Raw genomic sequence first — 12,349 nt, 5'->3', positions numbered from 1 at the left:
AATGTTCTTTTTTTCGTCTTCCATTTTTTTTCGTAATTTTTCCACTAAGAGCTGCATCGTTAAGGTTTCCATTTTTGAACAATGTTTCGATTTATGTTTCAATTAGCCATCGTTTTTTTGGTGTTTTTGTATTTCCTCGCCTCATGAAGTATTTCGTATGGCTTTCTTTGTGTTTTTATTTGGAGAGACTCTTAAAATAAAAACCGAGTTTCTTTTCCCTAATTATTCTTTTTAATAATTGAATATTGATAGCAATTTTGCAGCTAACTTGCGAAAAATTTTCTTGGGAAATAAGAAATGTATATAAATATTTATTCGGAAATTATGCTTTGAGATTGATAAAACATTGAAGAAAAGGCATTAATGTCTTAATATTGAATGGTAAAAGATAAATAATAGTATCTGTTTTATTATCCTATTTACAGCATCAAAATCAATGCTTAAAAATATGGTTATGTTATGACTAATTAAATTGCATTAAGCTATGTAAAAGCCAATAGAAAATAATTGACAACTGAATAAAATGCGGATTCAAAATATTTGCCTGCATAAAATAATAAGCAGCATTATATGTGAAAACAAGCAATATAATTTATGCTGATTATATTAAATAGTAATATATAACTAATTAAGAAAAAAAATAATAATATAAAACACCTAGAAAGCAAAGAATCAACTCCAAGAAAAAGATGTTTTTTAAACTATTGATAATAACATAATTGAGTGTCTATGTAACTTCATACAAAAAATTAACGGAACGGTTACGAGATGAAAAAATAATAACTGTATTATAAGAAAAAAATATTAAAACAAACAAAATATTCCTAAATTTGTTTTATATGCAAATAAAAACGATGATCGTTAAAAAGATATTGAAGTAACAACGGAAAGAATGATTGTAAGTATTTTCTTTGAAAACATCGGTATGATGCCAAAATTATGATCACGTACATGTCGTACATGTAGAGTATATCCTTTAAGATTGTGAATAGGATTTTTGATAAATAAATAAATTTATTAGCTTACAATATTAATAAATAAATCAAAAAATTATTCATATTAAGTTTATACATAAAAATTATTTCTACATAACGTTTCTGCTGCAAAAAAATGCCTTGTATTAATTGTAATGCGTCTAAGGTTAATTAGAGCGAAGTAATTACGAACAAAGTTGAAGTTACAAAGAAGTGATTTGTTTTTTCAAACTGCTATTTCATTACGATTTTACATATTATTGAAGATTTGGAAATTTCATAGCAATAAAAAAGAAGTTAAATGCATAATTTTAAACTATGAATAGAATTTTATAGTAAATACAGAATAAAACGTATCAAGAAATTTGAAAGTTTCAAATCGTTTAGTTGACTTAGATTTAAAAAAAAATCATAAATTTTCATACTTTATTGCCTTTTTCAGCTAAGAAAATAAATAAATAAATTCGAATAAATCATAATAAATTAATTAAATGAAAATATAAAAATGCTGCACACTTATTTTGTGCTTTAAAATCATTTGATAAATTCTTCAGAGCATATAAAATCTTTAAAATATTCAACTTAAAAATATCTAAGTTTTTTTTTTTTTTTTTTTTGCAGATTATCTCATATTCAAAACTTGCGGAATGACTGACTTTTTTCGAGAAGTAATTTATCATCATAACATTACGAAATGATTATACTTTATTTAAATTCACCATTGGTTTCAAGGGTTAGTTAGGCTCATAAATATAAATCATCGAAACTAATTTTGAATAACGGACAGATATAAATCAAGTTTTCACACAGATTTTTCTGGTAATATTTTATTTCCAATCACTTTTGAGTTTAAGTATTAATGAATCGGTAATTTTCTGATTTGAGATCGGTAATTTTCGGTAATTTCCTGATTTGAGAATATCAGTACTCATATATCGTGATTGCATTTTACGAATGAATTTTCACACATCAGTGGAATTTAATAACTGTAATGAATAAATAAAAATAGTGTAGAAAAAAATATGAAATGTTTAAGAAATTCTTAAACAGTCTTAATTTTAAATTTCTAAGATAATGTCAGGGGAATAATACACAAATATGAATATATTTACAAAATCAGCAATTCCCAAAAGTGTTCTCAATATAGTTAGCATTGCCAGATGCAAGAGAATGCAAGAAATGTAAACTTGACTGACGTTCCATATATCAAGGAATAGATTTAAATTATTTATAGAAAACGAAAAACTAAACTTTTTGTAAAAATGTATTAAAGATACCCCGTTGTATTTTATTCTTAGATTTTTCATTTACAATCTTTGGAATCATTTTATTTTACATAAGAAAAACGTTAAAAGTATTTCAATATCAAAACAGTGTGTTAAAAAGGTTGTTTCTTTTTAATTGCAACATAAAAAAGAAAATTTTCTCCGAATTTGAATTGTCTAAATGATTTAGAAATTTTTTATCATGAATAATTAAGTTCATTTCAGAAACTAAACACTCCTGCACTAAACATTAGAACAAAATTATCCATTGTGTTAAAGTTAGGCAAAGAATAATAAAGTAACGAAATATTCTAAACTTCCTTTAAGTTTCTCTCGCATTTAAAATAAGAAAACACTCATTAACCTAAAAAGAGTTTTTAAAAATTCGTGAAATATTTCACCCCATTTAAATGATAAAGTATCATTCGGTCAGCCAAAAGCCCTTTTTTACGGATATTATTTGTAATATTGCGTAATTAAAGACTACTTCATCAGTCTTCCTAAATATTAAAATAACAAAGCAGAGGAATGGAATTCGCGAGTCCATTCTTGCGGATGTTGGCCAACAGCCAATAGAGATAATTCATTTCGTTGCAGAACATTCTTAAATAACCATTGCCACTCTCGCATACCAAAACATACCGCAAACACGAGGTGCAACATCCAGCAGGAACTCCGTTTCGTATTTAGCTGTTGAAGCGTGGATAATTTTTGGTTGTGACCTTAACAAGACACATAATTTTCTAAAATTGATTGTTGGCTGTCAGCACTGCTGCGGTTGCGTTTTATCTGGTGGAAGGAAAATTTAAGATGGATGTTGAAGCTCAAGGGCTTGTTGTGGCTGAGGTTAAGAATTTTCATAAATCAGACCGCTAGCAAATTCTTTTTAACTCATAAACCTGCTTATTTGTGTCATGATGCTTTATTTTGTGTGATACTGTGAGGAATTTGATATGATGGCTAGTAGAGAATTTCTCGTCCATAAGAAGTTTGTTTTGGCTTCGAAACCAAAAATGGCATCAAAACTATGATGCAAAAATAAAAATAATTCGAATAAAAATCGTACAAAATAACAATTCTTACCAGAGTTGTAGAGGATAAGCATTTCATTTCAAAGTACTGAAATATTCAATAATATGATATTTTTTTATTTATATTTATATCCATCATGTATAAACAGTGTAAAATATTCAATAACTTGTTTTTATTTAAATTCACTGGCCATCATGTGTAAATATAATGCATCTTTGTGCATGAAGGCAGCAATGCATCAATGAGATAAATTTAGTCTTCACAGCCAAGGACCATAACGATAATAATTTTACATTTGTCTATTTGTTTCTATTTCATTTGGCATTGGCCGATGCACAAAAGCAGAGAAAAGTTTTAATTTTATGATCTGACTGACGTTATTTCAATTAAAGCAAATTTGTAACAATACGATGTCTTTCTTGTTGTCATGTGCTTAAATGATGTACTTTAAAAATTATTAAACATAATTTCAATGTGTAATATGGAAAATAACTTCAAAACCAAAGCTAAACAAATGTGGCAATTGATTTTTACACCTCCGACAATAAATATTTATAACTTTGTTGTTAACGTACACGTAACTTACCACAAAAGGAATTATATGGAAAAAATTTGCTTCAAAATTGAACAGAACTCCGTGTAATTATTGATAATCTATGTGGTCGGTAGATATAGAAATCGTGTCTCTTATTTATTCAATTTACATTTTTTAGACATTAATTTAAATCAAGTATTTAAAATTGTATGCAATATTAAGCAGTGCATAACTAGCAGGATATTTGGTGAACAACTTGAAGATCTTAATCAACTTTTATGTTTCTTATATATTTTCGAGTTTGAAAAGTTTAATATTCTCCGATATGCCTTGAATCCTCATCTTCAAGGCTAAATAAACAAGAAAAGCACAATGATTTGTTACGGAGAAGGGTGGGGAGGGAATTCACCCCTTCTCTCTCACCGAACCGGGAGTAATTTTGTTTTTGGCTTTTGGTATTCAGGAAACGGGAGCATAGTGTGAGACGTTAATCAGTGACTTCTTTTGATCCCTTGTTGGGGCAGTTACAGTGAAAGACCGGATGCTCTGAAATACCGAATCAAATCAGAGTTCTTATCGACGGAAAAGTAGATCTTCTTCGAGTTGCAAACGGACAAAAACTTGAATCTCAGGGACTAAAATTCAATTTTACAACTCATGCTCATTGCATTATCGAAGAGGAGAGAAACTGAGAAGTATTTGATGATGTGAGTTAACTGAATTTCTAGTGTCTGCGAAAGCGAATCTCGATGCAGTAGTGATGCAAGGGGGAGGGATTTTTATTTAGTGTTCAAGTTAAATTTTCAGTTTTGTTCAAATTTGAGAAGCTGTATATTGTAAAAGAAATTGTAAAAGGCTAGAGTAGAAAAGAAATTGCGTCTCTAACCTTCTTGATATTTTATTTAATGTCGTAGATAATTAATTCATTTGTTCGAATTGCATTTGATGCTATCAACAATTAAATGGGTTAGTACATCTAGCAATAAATACTCGTACTATACTAACAATAAAGGAAAAAAATGTGTGTACTGGTGTTCTGCTGATAGTTTTTCTTCAGAACTTTTAATACGGAGCATTGATGTTTTAGAGTGTTAAAAATTTCCATCTGGAGTGATGTTTTAGAATTTTTAACACAAATTTTTAAAAAACTAACTGCGAGTTTTGAGTTTTTTCATAATTATTTCCAAAGATATTATTGTAGAAAAATGATTTTTACACACCTTTAACAAAAAATTATCTTTTTAATGATATCAATTTAATTGTTATGCGCTTTTTCATAATAGTTTTTGATTACCAAAATTTAAAATAATTTTCAACAGTAATTCACAGAAAGGCTGTAACACAAAAAATTCTTTTTTCATCAAATAATTAATCGAGTGATTTTCTTCCTTTGTTAAAATCTAGGGAGAAAGTATTCTGCTTATCATCTACATAGTTTACATGAAAGTTGAAAAAGTGAATTGGAAAAGTACAATAGTATACAGCCCTTTTTATACAGTAATATAATTTAATTTTTCCCAAAATCCCAGAGAATACATTCTCATGTTAACACTTTCTATGGGCTCTATAATTTCAATCGGTCAAAATTTAAGTTAGCCTATACATGAATTGAAACCACATAATATCACTATCGAAAAATACTTTTATTACTAATAAAAATGTACCTATAGTTTTTTAAACTGTACCAAATAAAAATATTTTGTCTGACATTTAATAATACACCTTAATTTTAGACAGCCTGTTGTGATCTCTAACTCTTCAGACGCGGCGAGTGAAATGGCAGTTTTGTTGAATAAATACATGCGAGCGCCAGTAAACATCCGTGCACTTTGAATCAGCGCCAAATATTTTGCCCATCTTTTCAGTCAAAGGATGACTGATACAATACTTTGATTGCTTAATCAAATGAATGCCTGATTTCATAACTTTTCAACATTCAACTTGATTGTCTATGGAAATCGCACTGACTGAGCAGAGGGCAGTTAATTATATTTATTTCTCAGACAAAATATAAACCGAGGCCTTAACAATAAGCGATCACAGTCTTTGAAATTATCAAATAGGAACTAATGCAATTAGAACTATTTGAATACTGACCTGTAACAAATTTGTAAATCGCTCTGAATCCCTTCACTTCTGGGGACGAGTGTAACGATCTGAACTCCACTGACATTGAGGGTCCATTGGACATCAACTGAGCCGGGAGTTTGTTGCCGCAAAAATTATCCACTCTGTCTTTCTGACCGTTGATGGTGATGAATACCATGACCGCGTCTACACTGTCACAGCTGCAAAGAAAAGCGTAAAACAGAAAACTATCAACACTTGCTGCGAACATAAGTCACTGCCAATCTGGCTGACACATTTTAAAGCGCAATATCGTTCACAGCTTCAAAAGGCGAAGCTCTGATTCTGTTTTAAAGTTTCTATGCAAACATCTAAGTGTCATATGCATATTGACACGAGGCTTAAAGTGGGGCAGAGAGAAAAGGTAACATGGCAGGGGAGGGGTTGTCAGCCTGAATGAATACATCGGAGACGAAAAGTGCCATGCATTCTAGCATAGAAGACATTTGAATTTACGATGGTGGGAAAAATTTCCATGCATGTCAGCTTAAAGGGGTTTGGTCTTAGGAATGGAAGATAATATTTAAAGCTTCTGTTGTATTGATCTGTGTTGTTCATGCGAAGGGAGTTCTCGATCTTGCACACATAATAGAGAAAAATTGAACCTCTCACTATTTTACTGTATTTATTGAACAAACAGAAAAATGTTCAAAATCTTGGTGACTTTTTAATAACTCTTTTATATGAAATGTTCAAAGAGTAATAAGAATCAAAAATTCAAAATTGAAATTTGAGGGAATTTCGATGTTTCCAATCTCTGTAAATCTGAAAGGTGGGGGAGCGTTGCGTTGTATTCCAGTTATTACATCACATTGTAAAATCTCTCGAACACGGCAGCTATTGAACCGGAAATATGAAAATAGTGACACTTAAAGATAGAAATTTAAATCCAAAACTTAAACCTATGAGATATAAATAAATATGTTAACGATTAGCGTTGTGGATGTTAGACCTTTTTCCCATTCAACACTCTGTCTTGATGACAATGAAATAATCCAATATTGAGGAAAAAAAGAAGTTCAGGAGGAGAAAGAAGACCGCACGCATACTATCTATGGATAAAGCTTAAGCGTATAAATAAAGGTGGAAAAAAACATACAAAGATAAATCCAGATATTCACGCAGCGTGTCGTGCAATTTTATTTAAGCCAACAGATGATGACACTAAGCTTCATTGTATGCGTAGCAAATATTTAAATCTTCATTGATAATCTTGCTGAGCAGAGCGGATATTTGAAATGATGTCATTTAAAAAAACGTTCAGAAAAGTTTTACGTGCTGATATGCATGATAATTCTTGTCAAATGTTACTTATTTCCATTTTTCGGGATTATAAAATAACGTATGGGTTTTAGTTTTTATGTATTTGTGGTATTTCTAAATATTATTTAATTTTGATTGATTTATCGAAAACTTGGCCCAAGTATTTAAAGAAACGATCTAACAAAATACGAAAGATAAAAGTTGAATATATGCTTTAAGAACTTATCTGGAAAAAATATTTTTAGCGTCCAAGAAGTTCTATTGTTGCTAATTAAAGAGAGCTAATTAAGAGAGGTTATATTGTAATTTAGTGGATGTTTCTGTTACATTGTATAAGAATAACAATCCACTTCATGGCGTAAAAATTATAGCATGTTAAATTTTATACATAAAATGTGCTAAATCTCCCAGAGGTTGATAGTTAAAATGCTTTCGAGCATTAGAAAATAAGTGCATAAATTCGACGGAGTCGAATCATAACCATCACAGTCACATGATAGTCGTAGTTATTACGTAGCCACTTCGTTTACTATCTTCAACTGCTGCTTCATGGTTTCATCATCTTTTACTTCTGCAAGCTGCGAAATGGATTAACAAGCCAAGTTTGATATGTATTTCATAACCATGAAATGTCCCTGGGGTTCTTATTCAATATTTTTTCGTTAGTGAATTGAAGTTGATTATATTTATCGAAAAAAATTATATGTTTCTACCATGAAAAAAAGTTTTTTCTCTATTTTTTGACACTAAAATAATGAATAACGCACTTAATACGAAATTATTTATTTGTGTACTATAAGAAAATTTTTAAAACATGGAAACAAACAAAATCATAAAAAGAAAAGCCCTAATAAACTAGAATTTCAATTATATTTTAAATATATTTTCATATTTAATGAATTTTTAAGATTTTTTCTTATGGGTAATTGTAGTAATTCATAGCTAAAATGCTTTCAACACGCCAGGTCTTTACGAATTAGAATTATAGGAGTATTTGGCAATATACAAAAATAATCGTGAGTTTTTGAAAAAAAAATATTTATAGAATATTCTGCTTTTTGCACTTAAATGCATTCTATGATATTTTATTTTAATTGTAATGCTATCTTATAATCAATTTTCTCAATTTTTTTTTTAACAGAGAGCCGTCTTATAATGAAGCGAAATTACGTCGATGCATTGAATATTGGATTCTAAAAGTATTAAATTGTCATTAGATTACATTACTGTACAGAATATCAAAATTCAAGCACATCAGGAAATGATTGAAAGATCAATTAAAAAATTCCACATTTAGAAATATGAAATAAGTCAAGTTAAATAAAAGCGTGCAAAAACTTAAAAAGTAAATCCGATTTCGTTTAGAATGGTAGATAACTAATAAAGTTTTATATAATTAATAATGCTTCCAATATGTAATAAGATTATCCAATTATCATCATGCCTGGCAAAATTTATTGGAAGAAAAACGTATCTTACTTTCTTTAATACTTTTTATAGCATTCTACTCATAAAGCAATTTTTAGATAAAAAAACTTATGACATTTTACTTGATTTTTTTTACATTTATGAAAATTTCTTTTTTAAAAATTAAAACATACCGAAAAATTAAAAACCGGAAAGAAAGACGGAATTTTTTAAAAAAGAAACACTCTTTATGAAAAGACCGAAAATTTTAATAAAATTTCGACGGAATTTAACATAAAAACAAGAAGAACAATAAACCATATCTGTGTTTTTATACTCACAGGTCATGGATTTCCAAATGTTTTTATTCAGTGCTTTCCTGCCAGAGAAAACACGCATAATGCGATTATAGAAGTCGGAGGAAGATAGCGTAAGTAATCTAGACTCCCGACTTCATTTTTTTAGCTCTTTATTTTTGATGATTGTTGAATAATTACTAGCGCTGAAGAATGTGACAAAGGAAATAAGAAAACTCGCACGGAGACATAAGCATTAAAAGAAAAATAGCATTTGGTTTAAAAGAGGTTTTTTTTTTTTTTTTTTTTAATGTTTCGTTCTAATAGCTTTTACAGAAAAAAAATATCTGGTTCTTAATTCTAAAGTTGAAGCTTTATGAGATGGTTTTAATAAAATGCGTTTAAAGCTTTTATTTCTAATACATTAAAAAGAAGAGCTATTTTAAAGCTGTTGAACATCAATATTTTTCTGTAATATTGTAATCGTCTTATAGATATAAAATAATTCCGAAAAAAAAATAGTTTGCGCATTGCAGTGTAAGTTGTTTTTGGTGAGATTTTATAAGTATTTGGTGACAACCTTTTTTTTCTTTCCTTTTCTTCATCTGCTTTAGATGACATAGACGAAAAGAGCTTTTATCCTTTTTAATATGCCTGATGATTGATTCAGCGTTGCTTAAGATAGAAAATATTTTCATTTTTTTAAAAATTAAAAATCTCAGTTGCTCAATCCGACCTTCTCTAAAACTTTCCTTATCCACCGGCGAGCAAAATAAAATTGGGAACTCTAAAATGTGGAAATTTCTAACTCCGGGAATTCGCACTTTTTGAATTATGCTTCCCTATCTGTGAATATGATGACTCATAACTGCTTTCAGTTAATCGGATGAAATACGGTTTATAGTCTTGACTAGGGTTTATACAAAAACCGACATTTTAAAAAAACGATTTTTGAATTTGATAGTTCCAAAAAAAATAAATAAAAAATAGTTTTAGCCGGTTTCCGAATTTTTGTCAAAAAAATAAAATAGGAAAAAATATTTTATTCAATTTATATACAATAACAAAAAACGAAATCAATATCAAAGTCAAATTCAAAATGTAAAAAAAGAATTAAGGACTACATATACATATTACTTACACAAAATAACGAAAACTGAAACAGAAATTTCAAACAATATTTACATTATTTTCACTCATTTTAATTTCTCCTAAGAAAATAGGATTTTAAAAAGCATAAAATACCCACTGAACGGTGACCAAGCCTTGTTCTTATTATGGACACAATATTGACTGAAATCGAAAAGACTCGTTCACCAGCTACTGAGCTTGGTTTTAAAGTTTTCATAGCATCAAATAACAAATCTTTTTTGGGTCTTTTATTCGTTGCCTCAAATAATGAAAATTCAGCTTTCAGTGTCTTTGGATTTGTAAGTTTTTCTTCAGGGTCTTCAAGAAACTTATAAAACTTATAAAAACGTATTACTCTGATGCGTAGCTTCTTCGTTTTTCTCTTCAACAGAACCATTTCCACATAAGAATTAGGAAATATTCTAGACAATATCTTTCCAGATAACATAATAATTTAATTTTTGAAGTTAAAAAAAGTACACTAGATTTCTTCGCTAAACTAGAAATGTTTTGTGGATTTTGCAAATACCGGAAAAGAGTTGCTACTTCTACTTGTCTTCTTTCTTGAATTCGGTCTTCTAAAGCATATAATAATTTCAAACTTATTTCAGTGTTTAAATTATTTAGTTCATTTAACAAAAATTCAAATATACCTTCAGTTCTTAATAAATTGGCATCTCGTCGCCCTAAATCTTCAGCTCCTACACGAATCGGTCTCAACTGAAAAAATTCAAAATATTTGTTTGTTTGTTATTGAAGAAGAAGAATATCCAGACGTTCCGGAAAACCGGTTTTCTTAATTTAAAAACCGGTTTTTTAAAGCTGGGTATGAACAACCGTCAAACCCTAGTCTCGACACTAAAATTGTTCAAATTTTGAACAAATTCCATTCATAGGAAACCTGTGTGTCAGGCTCTGTGAACACAAAATAAGAAAATAGGATGAAAACTACCAAACAGAAAGAGCTGGATAAATAAAATGGGTACTCAGATTTAGCATCTAATTTGAAATCAAAATCGACAAGGATTTGACCATCTGTAATTGAAAACAGCAATGATTTAAGAGAATGTTATCTGAGGATTTAAATTGCGGCTCTCTGCCAATTTTCAAATATGTTGGGAAGAGACATCCACAATAGATATTCAGTTTTCTGATACGTGCGCATTAACCGCATCCCAACTTATAATCGTGAAATCAAAAGAAATCGCCAAATATCAATACTTAATCGCCAATCTCATAATTCTTTTGTACAGGTTTTATTTAATTGAATTCGAAATATTAATCCTCAAAAAAAAAAAAATGATTGCAGCTTTAGCGTTTTTTCATGTTAGTAAACGATCTAATCTTTACATGTAAATGCTCATTATTTCATTATGAACCGTATCCAAATAAATTAAAGTGACGATGTAATAAACGAAATTGGAAGGACCATTTAGCTTCTTTCTTAGTGTTTTCTTCTACCTTCAAAATGTTCAATTAAAAATTTTTAATCGGCTCGGTGTTGTGACTAAGTTTGTTGGGATCATGAATGGGCTTCGCTAACATTTAGAGAACATTTAAAAGGACACAAGAACATTGGAAAGCCCAAATTTTCATTTAGTGAATATTATTATAAAAAGAACTCCGAACGACTAAAAATGAAACAGTTCCTCTTTGCCTCAAATAACTCATCCCGTCGGTAACAAAATATTTCGTAAATACAACTTTGTCGGTTCAGCTGAAGTCAAACATTGGATTACAGTTTCATTTTCATCTCCGTTTAGGCCTTTCATGCATACATTATCGATTTGCAGAATTCAATCCCGCATCATCGGATTTGAAAGACTACGTTTCATATTAATAAACGGTTTTCTGCCTCTAAATTTAGTTACGTATCGAGAGGAAAAGCAATAAAGTTCAGTTTCCCCTTTTTCTATTTTAAACTATTCCGGTGTAGTGGCATTGGCTCTCAAGTTTAGCATATTTATTGTATTTTGACCGAAGCTCCGAATGAATCGATCCGAAATAATCGATGACGGCGTTCCAAGAAAGGAAGGAGCTTCTAGAAGAATTATTAAGGGCGATATTTCTTTGAGGCCAATCGAGATTATCTAAGATTAGGGTCAGGGGGATCTGCGGCTTAGTCGAGCACTCTTTGCCTGGACGTTGTTTTATTATATTAGACCACTCCTACGCCCATCTCGTCTGAGTCAGAGTCGAAAACAGTTGCATTTCGTGGAACTCGTGCAATCATTCGCACGGCTGAATAGCAGTGGAAAAAGGACAATATATTCTTGTAAGCGCTCATTCAGTGCCGAGACTGACATACCAACAGTCGGC

At 29.9% G+C, this 12,349-nt stretch overlaps 1 protein-coding gene across 3 annotated transcripts in view; it reads right to left on the bottom strand.

Moving 5' to 3' along the window:
* LOC129981942 (suppressor of lurcher protein 1-like) overlaps nucleotides 1-12,349 on the bottom strand; it is a 554,298-nt gene that overhangs the window by 54,739 nt on the left and 487,210 nt on the right. For all 3 annotated transcript variants that reach the window (XM_056093005.1, XM_056093007.1, XM_056093006.1), the window contains exon 3: nucleotides 5,904-6,094. In XM_056093005.1, the coding sequence (XP_055948980.1) occupies nucleotides 5,904-6,094 (191 nt within the window). The remainder of the gene's footprint in view (nucleotides 1-5,903; nucleotides 6,095-12,349) is intronic.

The sequence above is a fragment of the Argiope bruennichi genome, chromosome 8 (genome assembly GCF_947563725.1).
Source record: "Argiope bruennichi chromosome 8, qqArgBrue1.1, whole genome shotgun sequence".
Classification (NCBI taxonomy): domain Eukaryota; kingdom Metazoa; phylum Arthropoda; class Arachnida; order Araneae; family Araneidae; genus Argiope; species Argiope bruennichi.
The sequence above is the reverse complement of the archived record's forward strand: the minus strand, read 5'-3'. Positions and strand labels throughout refer to the sequence as shown.